At 35.7% G+C, this 14,004-nt stretch overlaps 1 protein-coding gene across 1 annotated transcript in view; it reads left to right on the top strand.

Annotated features, from left to right (window-relative positions):
- Nucleotides 1-10,716, top strand: part of POC1B (POC1 centriolar protein B) — a 60,495-nt gene extending 49,779 nt beyond the window's left edge. Inside the window, 2 exon segments of the mRNA XM_086609987.1 lie at nt 9,117-9,299; nt 10,513-10,716. Of these exon segments, the coding sequence (XP_086466113.1) occupies nt 9,117-9,299; nt 10,513-10,617 (288 nt within the window). The 3' untranslated portion in view covers nt 10,618-10,716.
- The last annotated feature ends 3,288 nt before the right edge of the window (nt 10,717-14,004 follow it).

Genomic DNA, 14,004 nt, shown 5'->3' with positions numbered 1-14,004 from the left:
TATATTTTAAGACTCTGCCCAATAAATCATGCTGTTACCATCTATTGTTTCTTTGGAAAGTTAACTTAGACTGACTTAGCTAGCTATTGGTCTAAAGCAGAGACTTTCAGGCAGTTTCTTAAGTAGTGGGAAGAGGACAGGACAAAGTCATAAGCAGGCCATCCAGAATCACGGCTCTCATTTCTCTGAGTAGATGTGTTCCTGGTGAGGATGCTATGCTCTCACTCACACTCTGAGGTAATCCTGCCTCCTTCAATCCATATATTTGATGCTTCATTCATCTGATGCCTTCTGTGACCCTCCACAATATGCTACTTGGTGTATAGGGAGTTTGCCCACATACTAGGAAAACCCTAAGCTTTTTTACTTCTGTTTTTATTCGTCAGCATTTGTAGTATCACATATAGTAGAATATTCTATTTTTAGTACTAGAAAGGAGGCCTTGTCCATATAGGGTTATTCATTTGCTGTCATTATTTAATTTCTAGTATCTATTTAGTTATTTTTCCAGTTTCTGTTACAAGTATTCCTCCCGCCCTCCTTCAAGCTACTTTTCCCTGCCCTAGTATGGGTAAGAAGTTCAAGCAGAGTATGTAATATAATTTTTATTAGGACTTTATATGGGTAAAACCAAGTCATCACTTGAAACTTTAATACTCATTTTAGCTATAAGATGTTCCCTTAGATGTGCATACATGGAGTCCAAAGTAATTTGCCTAAACTAAAATTGGCTACTTTATTTTATAACTGTGAATAGTGGGAATGTTTCTATGGTTTCATGTTATCTGTCCTCAGCTTTACAAAGCTTCCTGCTGAAGATACATTGAAGTTCATTTATTACCTTCCTTTACTTTTATTCCATAGGGTACATATTTTTATTTTTAGTGGATATGATGCAAGTATTTTTGTAGTTTATGAAAGTGTTTGAATGTGGTCTTCCTGAACTGTTATACTTAGAACTGGTTTCCTGGCAAGGAATTTCCCACCTTTGGAAATTGAATCTTTGATGATTTCTGTCTAGTTTGTATGGGATGTTCATGACATCTATGTATTTATTTATTTATTCATTCATTTATTAATTTTTCAGCAGTATTGCTTGCTTTATGGGGGAAACCCCTATTTTTCTCTAAATACTTCAAATGTAGGGGTTTGATTAGAACATATTTGAGGGGGCTGTGGTTTTTTTTTTTCTTCCTTTACAAGCTGCACAGCTACTGTATTTAGGTACTGTGTTTCGTTTTAAGGATTGGATTTTTCTAAATCCAGTGGAAACAGTGTAGGTATTCAGTTTTTGAGGCTTCCTTTACTGAATCAGACTCTGACTGTATGAGGAACTATTGATATTAGAAATTAACATCAATGAGCAAACACAAAACCCCAAATTTTTCAGGATTTAGGTAAAGCTTAGGTAGTACTGATGGTCAAAGAATTTAGAAAAATATTTCGGAAATATTATTTATTTCTAACTGGATGCGCTCAACTGTTTATGGACTTCTGTTAGTTTTTTATTGAGGAAATATCATTTTTGTGTTTCTTGGAGAAAACAAGACTTATTCTTGGTTCTTTTTCTGTGTTCTCTTGACATGAATGGAATATGGAGAAAATGTTTTGTTCCGTACTAGATTCTGTACACCTGGAATTGCAAAATACTCAGTGTATTGGATGTGCACTGTTTTACAGTGTTTTCTCAGACCTTAAGCAGCAATGGCAAATGAAACTTTGGGGAAAAAGCTGACATAAAACTACATAGCCAGTTTCTCATTATGTGTGTGAAAGAACACTTGTAAAGTATGATGCAATTTCTTTACATAAAACTATCTATTCAGGATATCTTGAGATATGCTTGTGAACAAAAGAGTATTATTTCATGCCCTCACAGCAATGCTAAATTTAACATGGCTGTAATCCTGATAGAAATAAATAAATCTGATTAATGAGACTGTAGCTGTAAATGCATCAGGATTTCAGTTAATTTCATACTGATATTTAAAAAAAAAAACAATTTAACAACTATTTTTCATTGTACTGTACTTGCCTTGTGATGTCTATAAATTCAGCTAGCTTAAGGTCGAGTTTGATGTTTTCAAGACTAAGAAAGTGCTATTCCATTTTAGGTGAAAATGCCTGTTTTACTAAGGAATGCAGTCTGATAGTCTGGCTTGATTTGTTGGCTGTTTGTATCTTGATACCACCACTTGTGTGGTCAGGTTCTAAACTAAGAGATGTGCTACCTTCAATGATGATACCTGTGCTGGAGAGGAGGAGAACAAATATTTCCTTGTCAGATTGGATGAGGTGCACTTACATTAAGTGTTCTCAATTTTGGTTTTTAGCTTGGGCTTTTTTTTTAAGAGCTCCAGAAGACTGAGACGCATAAGAAGCCAGGAAAGACTTTCCATTAAATGTGAAAATCTGTGTTATGAGTTGTTCTGGAAGAGGTCTGCTCAAGCTATAAATGCTTGGTAGACCTTTGTTTTAGATGCACTGCATAGTTTATCCGTGTTTTACTGCTTGAACGCAAAACTTTAACTAAAGTTTGCAGCGAAATTATACCAGAACTACCTTATCAGATAGCAAAGGGCAGAAAACTGCAGTTTGGCACATGGCAGGTTTTTGCTGTGCTGATTCATGTGCGTGCGAGAGGAGAGGAAATGAAGAGTGCTGTCATCAGCTGAAACTACAGGGAAGTTCTCTGCAGTAGAAACTGATAAAACAGATTGTGATTTAACATACTCAGTGTTAGCCTAATAGATCAGAGCGCTCTGTTTTATGTGGATCACTTATTGACTAAAAAAAAGAACACCTTTCAAAGCAATAGAAGCAGTCTGTGAATAATTATGGCCTATGAAAAAAAGGGAGAAAAAAAACATCTCCTGAACGGTTCAATTTAGCACATCCACAGTGAACCATTTTAGTTTGAGGGCAGTTTCACAAGATGGAGGAAAAAGCAGTGATAATCATAATACTGTTACTTCTCCTGAGAAACTTCACATGATTTCAAATAACCAAAACCACAGGAAATCAAGATCTGGTAAGGTGGGAGACTACTCTGTTATGCCTTTGCTCTCTGGTCTTTTCGAGCTTAAAGCCCTACTTATGACTAATTGTTTGTAGTTGTTTTAGTCACAGTATCAGGAATGTTTTAGTATTGGTAGGCAAATGTACCATGTGTTCAAAATTTAAAGGATTATTTTTAAAAAGCAGACCATGCCAATTTTTGTGATTCATTAGGAAGCTTACCAATGTCACTTTTTCATATAAGCCCATCTTAATTATAAGATCATTAAGATATTCATTTGGAAGCTGTTGTGTGTATTTTCTGAATTCGAAACTCTTAGAAGATTGAAGACTAATGATTTTCAATTGAATGACAGTCTTGTACTTCTCATGATTTTTTCCTTGAGGGAATTTTTCTTCACTATAAATAAAACTGCTCAGACATCTTTATATATGGATGCATTTTACTCAGATTCTATTCTTATACATCATGAAGCGAAGGGAGACTGGAATGCAGTGTTTGTTTCTATCTGATCTGTAGATATTTCATGGGAAAACATTTGGGAACAAGCAGAGGTGATAAGGTTATGTGTAAGGATTTTTTGTGAGTTGATTAAGTACCACCCACAGAGTTTTGGCTATTTTGCTTGACAGAAAACAAAGATGAGCAATTATGGCTTGCTGTTTGTGACATCATTTATAAGCTAAATTTAATTTTCTATTGAACATCCGCTTGGTAATGTCATGGTAATAACTTCCTATTGATTAATTAAATCTATTCCTTCTCCTCCTTATTGTAACTTGCATGAAGTTTCCCAAATGTGAGTCCATTTTATTACTAACAGGCTGTGAATGGAAACACTATACACACTTTAATTTTCTTTTTAGCTTTGCTTAGAAGTAACAATTTAAAATTGATTGCCTTATTCAAATTTATTCTCTCAAAATAAGCTATAGCTCTGAAGTCGTTCAGAATAGTTTGGTTTTTTTTGAATGAGGCATTTTTAACACATTGCTGGCAGCATATAGAATTGTTGTTTATGAATTGGTAGTATTTAAAGTACTGTAGAAAGGGGCTAATTTGAAGGAAAGGGAATATCCAGTTCTTGAAACACTTTATGTCAAAGAGACTGTGGGGTAGAAAGAGTTCCTTAAAAAAGAACCTTTTTAAAAAAGATTATGCTGAATGGAAGTGGTGGACATGAACTGATCAGTATCCAAAGTAAAGGAAATCAGTACTGAGACTAGTGTCACTTGTTTATAACAAGGTTTTGGCATTTGAGTGTCACGTTAGATTTCAGCAGTTTTGGCTCCTTCACTGAGCTGGAGGAGATTGTAACTTAGATACTAGAAAAGGTTAAAATATAAAGCAGGCACCTCTTGTATATAACAGTATACTTGATCTCTGACAGCATTTAAAAATCTCTACAAATTTCCAGAATATGATAAAAATAACAACTCTTTTGGCACAACTTAGATAAGTTGAAAATTTGAAACTTTCTCATTTCATTTCTTTCTTACTAATTATGAAAGTTCAATTATTTGCTTATCTGTGTTTGATCCTTTCAGATTTGACAAACATCGAGCCTTTATCTTATTTATATAAGGACTTTTGTGTCGCATTGTCCGTATATATCTTTGAGTATATAACAGAAGAATCTGAATTTCCTGTTTAACCCACTAAACTACATGAAGACTTTTCCAGTACTCTGACTTGGCAATGTTGGTAGCAATTTACTGAGCTACAAAGCATTTTTCACAGCCTATTGGTCTGATACATTGAAGCTTGGATCAATTTTACTGTAAGAAAAAAATATTTGGTGAGATTTTTAGTAGCTTAGCATTTGCTCTGTTTACGTGAACCGACAACTTCCTTCCTTAGGTTGGAAGAATCCATTTATGTTTGCTTTAATAGCAGAATTTGTAATAACTTTGTGGTAACTTAAACTGAAATCTCTACTTATTTTCAGTCTGAAGTACAGCAGGCTTGTTTGCAAAGAAACTGAGAAACACTAACCTGAGAGCACAACTGTTTTTAGAGGAGGAACTTGTCATTGTCTAATAACATCAGATTGTTTTCTTCTTCTGCTCCATTAATTTAAATTAATTTTAAATCTTAATAATTTAAATCGCAGACAGAAATTTTTTGAGTGCCATTGAATGTTAAATCTGTTTTTATTATTTTTAAGTACTTGAGAATTAATAGATTATCCCTAGGACACTGAACTTGCAAAGCAGTATGCCTTAAGCAAAGTCAAAGAGTATCGGTTGAAGTTTATGGTTACATCTGCTTTGGCTGTTATTTAATTATATCATTCAAACAGCAAGAAAATTAATGTACTTCTCAAAACGTTAATACAAGTAGCCTTATTAACATTAGATGAACTATGCTAGATTTATTTCCAATGAGCTTATTGATAATCGTGTCTGGGAAGATGTGGGTTCCAGCCTGGGTCTTTCTCACACTTCTGGAACTCACATCCTTATTCCTCTTCAGAGCTAAGGGAGTGTGAACTTTGTAGAGCTGTGATAACCTCAGGTAGGAAACTCTGGCAAAGGCTTTCCTGAAGCTTTCAGGAGCTTAGTTACTGCCAAGACCCCCTACTTCTTCGTTAGGTTTGATTAAAATCAGCAAAAGGTGCCAGAATTTTCAGAGGACACATACAGGTGTCTACAAAGAAGAATTGCATAAGATTTACAAATTGTTCCTGCACCAATTGGCTGTTTTTCACTGATGCTTTTAGCTTCTCTCATCAACTGTCTGCGTTTCCTAAGGCATGTGATAACCAGGCAGGTTTACTGCTGCCATGCAGAGTATATAATGCTTGAACTCTGCTTGTCTTTCTTGCAATGTGTCCCATCTACCCTGCCTCCAATTTTCCTGAAATTTGTTTCAACTTAATCAGTGAGCCCTCTACCTCTCTGTCAAATTTAGCTAGTCCTGGTTAAGGTTTGGAAGCTTCTGGGCAAGCAGTCAAGATTGACAGACAGAAGCAAGGTTTCTGTAATCTCGCTATCTTTCTATAGAAATCTCACTAATAAGTCTGTTCTAACAAACTCTCCTGTTGTAGTTAAATGCAAGGATGTTGTTCTTTATAATATGATTGGTTGTAAGGCGGGAATTCTTTACTCTATGGCAATGTTTTTTCTTTAACATTTGAATGCCAAATAGAGCTTAATCTTTTCTGTGTTAATCAGCATTTGAGACTATCTCCATCTTGTGAGTTAGTAAGCATGCCAAAAAGCTTCCATTAATCCTTTTTCCTGCGGACCTCAGATATAACTTGATAAGTAAGAAATAACACAGTCAATGTAAGCTCTTCCAGAATTGAATTAATGGTATCTCATATAATGAAATCTGCAAAGGGAAGGTATGGTCAGCTTTAGGATGCAATAATCTGATATACTTCATGCTCATCTAAAAGTACATGGGTTGAATTGTGAGCCAGAATATTCTGAGATATCCGAAACACTTTAAAGCAAGGAGCTAAATCAAAGTAAAATTAAATGGGAAAATTGTTTTTCTTTTCTGCCTAGCTTGTCAAAAAATCAAACCATTTATATTCTGTTTCATTGTGTGCTAACAAGTGACTCCTCCACGACGTGCAATTCTTTGGAATAATTTGAAGTTGACATCACAAGATTTTTCATACTGAGAAGAAATTGAAATTCATGTTACTGGACAGAAAGATGTAATTAAACCACCTAGTTAGGAGTGCAGAAGTTCTGCATTCAAATCCTTTCTCCTATGGAGTTTTTATTCATTTTATCCCCTAGCTATTTAATAAAAAATACATAAAGCTTCTCAGAGGAACAGAACTTACTTGCTCCTGACTGAGCATCCTGACCAATGAACTAAAGCTGGTTTCTGTTGACCAGTGGCAAAACACAATCAGCATGGCTGGAGAGGGCACCCTTCCTTCTACCACTTCATGCCTTTAAAAGGCAACAGCGTAGCAGACCAAGTATTGCGCTATAAGCCAGGACTTTAAATAGCCTTAGACTGAGAAGGCCAGTTCTCTGTAGTCCAATGCAAATGTTGTAACCATTAGTACATTCCATAGAACAGCCTCGGATGTTTAATGTTTGAAATCTGTAGTTTGATGTCTAGCACGCTTTTATTTTTTGACACAACCCAGTATCAATACAAATCACTGATGGATTTCAGTATTAGTTGCATCAGACCTTTATTACTTGACATGCTTAGTTCCATTTGCATAAACCAGTCACCAAGCCCAGAAAAGAGGGCTGAAAGGGAACTGGAGGTATCTTCTAGTTCATTTATCTGTTTCTTTCATCATAATGAAATCAATGAAAGTGACATATCACCAAATACCATGAGAACCCTTGAGAAGGGTTCCATGTGGTTTTAGAATCATAGAATCATAGAATCATTAGGGCTGGAAGGGACCTTCAAAGGTCATCTAGTCCAACCCCTCTGCAAGGAACAGAGATATCTCCAACTAGATCAGGTTGCTCAGGGCCTCATCCAACCTGGCCTTGAATGTCTCCAGGGATGGAGCATCCACCACCTCTCTGGGAAACCTGTTCCAGTGTTCTACAACTCTCATGGTAAAAAATTTTTTCCTAATATCCAATCTGAATCTACCTTCCTCTATTTTAAAACCATTACCCCTTGTCCTATCACAACAGGCCCTCCTGAACAGCCTCTCCCCATCTTTCTTGTAGGCCCCCTTGAGGTACTGGAAGACCGCTATAAGGTCACCCCGGAGCCTCCTCTTCTCCAGGCTGAACAGCCCCAACTCTTTCAGCCTGTCCTCATAGGAAAGGTGCTCCAGCCCTCTTATCATCTTCGTGGCCCTCCTCTGGTCCCTCTCCAACTGGTCCATGTCCTTCTTATGTTGGGGACTCCAGAACTGGATGCAATACTCCAAGTGAGGTCTCACTTTTGTAGCGTTGGAAGTTAATGCCTGAAGTATATGCATGGGCATCTTCCCCTGCCCCTATCAACCCCATGCTCTGCTCTGCATGGGCTCTTGCTTAGGGGCTGAGACCTGTCTTTGCAACATAAATATATTTTGGTACATTGCAAATATAGCGTATTTCAAATATATCAAGTAAGACTACAACTTCCTCTTTGCATAGCTAATGGATACTTTCATCAGCTGTCAACAAATTTCAGAGAAACAGTTAAATTGTAACTGTTTAAAAGTTTGATTTTGTAATCGTTGTGGCTATTGGAAATATAATTAGAGGTAATAAAACTTGACTATCTCAGTTAACTTTAGTTTATTTTTACACTAAAATGATCTGAAGATACAAGAAGTTTGCAAAGAAATCTCAAAAAGACATTAATAAATCAGGTGAAGTTGTTATGAAGGACCTTCTAATAAATGAGTGATGTGCCTTGAAGTTCTTAATGGCACTTTTGAGGCACAAACAAAACTAGAAGTGATATGGAAGATCATGCTCTCTCACTTGCCCTGGGGCAAAGTTTACACATCAAAGTTATTTCTCTCTTAACTTTGCATTGTGTGGGTCTTTTCTGTTGATTCCTTCTCCCATTTTCTGAAGGAATCAGTTTCTCAAAAAGTAATGCCACTGAGTAAACAACTAAAAACTGTGTTGTTGTTTTTTTTTTATTATGAAAGAGGTTAATTCATACTAAACAAAGGTTTCATACTATGAAGTTGTAAGGAACTCTTGTGATCATCTAGTTACATATGGATTTTTCATCCATATGACTGCTGTGAATGAATTAGTTTGTGAACTAGAGCTATCTTTTTGAGGAAAACTCCGGTCAGCAATAGTATTTAATATAGCTTCAATTCAAGCTCTAGTAGCAAAACATTTAGTTCCTCAATCATATATACCTGTTACGTGTTGACGTTGAAATTGTGCGTAAGCAGTGCTGAGATTTCTCTTATTGCCTCATCCATCGCAGCTGAAATTCTCTCTTAGGTCTGAACGAATTGAAGTGTTATGAATTGGGCCTGGCACAAGCAGCAAATCTGAAGGCCCTTGTGTGTGTGCATATATGTGTAAATAGATTTTTTTTTTAAATTAAAAGCCAGACTTTTCTGCTTATGTTCTTGTATGGTTCCAATTAAATGAAGACAAAGGCAACTGAATCTTCAAATGGTGTTTCTGTATTCAAGGATGATGTCAGTAGTGAAGATCTGCAGTATCCTTCTGCTTCAGTCTTGGCAACAAGTTCAAAAAGGAGGTCAGAGAATGGGAGCGAATCAGCCACACATAATGCAGACAAGCAAACAGGCATCTCCCCCTCCCTGGGTAGTGCTTTGGAGCACATTGTGGAGCAGCTGGATGTTTTAACTCTAGTAAGTATGCAGTAACAGGTAACATTTGCAGTGGAAAATGATAACGCTGACAATGGGGAAAAAAAAAACAGGAACCACGTTCAAAGATCAAAATATTAAAGTCTAAGGGGTTATTTTGAACAGTTGTATAGTCAAGTGACTGTTTTGTTTTATTCCTTTCAGCAAATATTGATCGCGTGTATTGTGCTTGTTAAAGTGAAAATTTCCTGCTACATAATCATAAAGATTATTGTTGTATTTTTAATACTGGAGGAAAAGTCACTATTTTCAGTAGTGAGATCTAGCGCAGATTTGCCAGAAGCCAGTTGTTTAGCAGACATTGTCAGATTCCAGCTTGAACAGTCATGCATTAGCGGGGATTGCACAAAGTAAATTGGCAATGTACCATTAAATCCCTTTTCAGTCTTGGTGTTCAAGGTGTTGACTTAGGTGGGAATATAGGCAGTGGAATAATTCCTAGTGTCAGTGAAACTGCACAAACACTAGTCTCAGTCAGTGACTCAGTCACTTGTTTGCAAATGCTCAGTACTTTTTAGTAATCCAGATTTAGCCAATCTATGGTTAAGATACTACTCTGTAGCCTGTAATATACTAACATTAAACCAAATCAAAAGGGAGCGGCTAGGGTTTTTTTCTGTGTTCTTTTGCAATATATATGTTAACTCAAGAAATAAATTTTGAGAAGTATGGAGTCAAGTCATCAGTTGAAAATGATTTGTGTAGTAAATTGGATTAAAAAGAAACTGCCAGCCTGTGTCCAGAAAGCTACCTTTTCTGATGAAGTTAATCTCTTGTTAATAGTATATTTTTTTTCTCACTTCCTTTTTTAGAGATGCCTTAGAAGTTTCTTCTAGGTTTTTGGAAGCTATCATTGGGGTCACCAGTGATGGCTATTTTTCTATTGAAATATGGATGCAACTCTCACATAGTATTTCAGAGTAATTTATAGATACGTGTGTATATTTCTCTCTTTCTGTCTCAGAGAAAATATTTTGGGAAAACAATTTTAAACCTTTATACAATCTCCATAGATATAAAGCCATTATTTTTAAATACGGTTGTAAATAGTGGAATAACTAAGGAAAAGCCATCTTAGGATATTTTTTCCCTGTTGAGTTAAAACAATTTTTCTTATCTTACTATGTTGCACACTTTTTATAATACTGTGTGAGTAATATAAAAACAAATTGAAATTACTGTACTCTTCATGCAGACTATTTCAATCCTGGAACAACGTCTGACTTTGACTGAAGATAAATTGAAAGAATGCTTAGAAAATCAGCAAAAAATGTTACTTCAGGGAAGACAGGAAGAATAAGATGAAAATGAACTGTATTGATGAATATGTTTCATATATTCACAAGGAAATATGAATGTTACTTCTTTGGATTTTGCTATAAGCAAAAAAAAATCCTCCTTTTCTAACAAGTCAATGTAATAAAAACTGAAGAAAAAAAAATGCAACACATTTTAAACATTGGAAGCAAGCAGATATTCTGATTATATATTTAATAAACTGTAGCCCAGCCAAAACGAATAGGGCTCTTATTTCAACCTAATAAGACCTTTGAATACGACTAAGTAACAAATGACATATTTTCAGATGAATAGCAATTATTAAGGAAGTGCACTATGCAGGTTTTTTAACTCAGGTAAGGATTGTGAAAATAATGCTCTTTGTGCTAAGGGAACATTACTTAAGCATCTAAATTAAATAAGACCTAATTAGCCCTAACTCCAAAAATGCCAGAGGTTTTCTTTGTCTCTTACATACTCTCAAATATTTTACCAAAAACTAGTGACAGTTACTCTATATCTTCTGAATGTTTTAGTGATGAGCAAGAAGATGTAGCGTAAAAACTTTTAGTTAGAAATACGAAAATGAAGTCGCTTAAACTTTGAAACTATAATTACATCTGTGTGAATTCAGCTGCAAGACTGATGCAGTCGAGCACTTCTACTTACCTCATCCCCATCAAAATTCCTTTTTCATATTTAGAAAAATAAAAATCAGCTTCTTATTTCTGAAGAATATATTTGAACCAAACACAAAATGATGTGAAATCTATATCATAAATGCAGCAGATTCTCGTCTTCCAAGGACTTCCACAGGTGCTCAAGCTTTGCATACTATGAATGTCCCCCATCAGTTAATGTGTTACAAATGAAGCCATAAATCAGGAAAGACTTTGCAATGTATGATGATTTTTGGTTTTATTTTTAATAAAAATGCAATTTTTAGAAAGACAATTGTAGGTCTTGTTTTTAATAGAAAGCATCTATGCTTCTTTATGTCTACATATTATTTTTTTTAATGGCAATTGCAGAACACCTGTTATAAATCCACAGTCAAAACTAGGTAGTCGCCCATTTCTGCAACCTCACATTTTGTATGTTGAAAAATAGGACACTTGAAATGGGGGGAGCGTTTTAATCCAATTCTGCAACTGGCTGTATATAGATAAAGCCCATTTCCTGGGCTGAACCTCATTAACATCAGTAGAGTTCAGCTTAAGTACAGAAGCTCACTGTGCAAATACTGTTGCGGTTCAAGCCAAAGCAATGAGCAGTCAATTTTTCTTTTACAACTTTTCATTTTCTCTCATAGTTACCTTCAGATAGACAGACATCACCTCGCTTGGTAAACTCTGAATTTTTCCAATGAGTACAACATATTTTCAGCTCAGTCTTAAGTAGCACTGTTTATCATGAAGAAGCAGTTTCTTCTTATAAAATTTTGCATGCAACTATTTCTATGCAACAACCTAGCCACAGATTTTTTGTGAAAGGATGGTCTTATCTATTTCAATGTAAACAGCCTGACCTTTGATTATGCAATTGTTTATAACGCTATATAACATATAGTTATGTAAATACTGTCTTTTAGGTCAGATGTACTTTGCTTTTTGCATTTGGAAATACTCTTGTGGTCTTTGCCTTTTCATGGCTCCGTTAGAAGACACAAAACCATGTAGCTATTAAAATCCTTTGCTTGTTTCTTGCTTTTTTTTTCTGAGTAGACTATATATATATATGATTTAAATCTGTAGATTTTTTGTTGTGAAGCTTTTCAGGATTATTTATCAATAAGATTTGGAAATTTCTTTTACTTCTGTATTTTTTAATAAAATATCTGGTGAAATTTTCCTTTCTGCCTTAGCTCCTATCACTAATCCTTCTTCCTTTTCAGTACCTATTATCTGGAGCGTTTTCTACTTAATCCAGTTTGTTCTCTGTGGTTTGAGAATCTGGTGAACTAACATAACATTTCCAAATTAAGCTATGTTCTTGTCATTCTGTTGGGTGGTCTGTTGGTATTGAAACTCAACATGCATGACACTTGGAATGTCTGTACAACTAGAGATGGTTGGTTGAGATCACAATGGAGGTATTTTCCTCAAGCTGTGATGGCTCTCCTAAAACACAATCACAACCAGCTAATGTATTGTTTCTTTTAAAGGAACATTAGTGTGGGTGAGTTATCTCATTCTCTTGATCCATATAATTTTGAATAAAACTATGAAATAAAAAAACTTCCTTAAAAGCATGTGAAGAGGCTGGTTAAAGTCTCACAAGCATTTATGGTAGGGTTTATGCTCTGGCCAATAACTGATGACTAGAATAATTTGAATTACCTCATAGAGCTAGAGGAAAATGACTGCTGTTTGGCCTTAGTTGTGCTTCTGCACCATGTGAAAAAATAATTGCAGAGGTCTTTAAATTATTATGAAAAGTGTATCTGTATTGCAGACTGCAGGGAAGCACTGAAAATCCGTTCTTGTTCTAAACAAGCTGAACTATGTGCTTGATGCAGTCCAGCTTTCCTCAAGCTAAGTTATCCCTCTGATAGTAAAGGTAAATAGGCCACCCTGTTGGAGAAAGACTGCATCCAGGCCAGCTACTGCGAAAATGACTCAATTACTTAACTAAAAAAACCCAACACCGATGTCTGAATGACATGCAGTAGATCCCCATGGTTTGTGGGAGAGAGAAAGAGAAGGTGGCAGCAGGAATAACCTCTTCTGCCAGCGTCGCTGGGAGACTGCCTCTGGAGGAACCCAACTGCAAATTGCTGAAGTGTCCAAGCATTACGCAGTAGCTCAGCAACTCATCGTACGTGCTTCTGCAGACATTTCGAAACAAAAGCGCTCTTCCAAATTGAAAGAAATGCTGTCAGTTGCTATAGTGTCTTAAATTTTATTTGTAATTCCCATCAAAGTTTAGTGGAATTTTAATGGAATTTTTAACTTGAGCATTGCATAAGGCACAATGCTGAAGCAATAAAGGTATTTTTTCTCAGTTTTTCATTTTGGATGGCAATATACACTTCCTTTGGGAGCACGTTTCAGCATTCCTAGTTATCACCATGGGGACAGACACCAAATGGCTAAACGTTGCAACGTTGAGCCTTAAGGTGCTTCACTTTTTCTTTTGATTTGAACATACAGATTATCAAATACCAGGACAAAATCAGACTGAGACATTACTTAATGCTAGTAATCCATTGTGCTTTATGGATCAACCTGACGGCTCAAACTGCATTCTGGATTTTCTCTTTTTTATTTTTGGAGGTCGATTCATTTTTGGTTTGGGTTTGTTTTTTTTCAAAGACACCACTACATTCTCCGAAAAGTCTTTGGTATTTACTTTTTACTACTGTGGACACATCTTTTATAAACTTTTAGTTTTGGGAAACCAGTTCCCA

The sequence above is a fragment of the Tauraco erythrolophus genome, chromosome 4 (genome assembly GCF_009769465.1).
Source record: "Tauraco erythrolophus isolate bTauEry1 chromosome 4, bTauEry1.pri, whole genome shotgun sequence".
Classification (NCBI taxonomy): domain Eukaryota; kingdom Metazoa; phylum Chordata; class Aves; order Musophagiformes; family Musophagidae; genus Tauraco; species Tauraco erythrolophus.
Note: the sequence above shows the minus strand (reverse complement) of the source record. Positions and strands in the feature narration are given on the sequence as shown.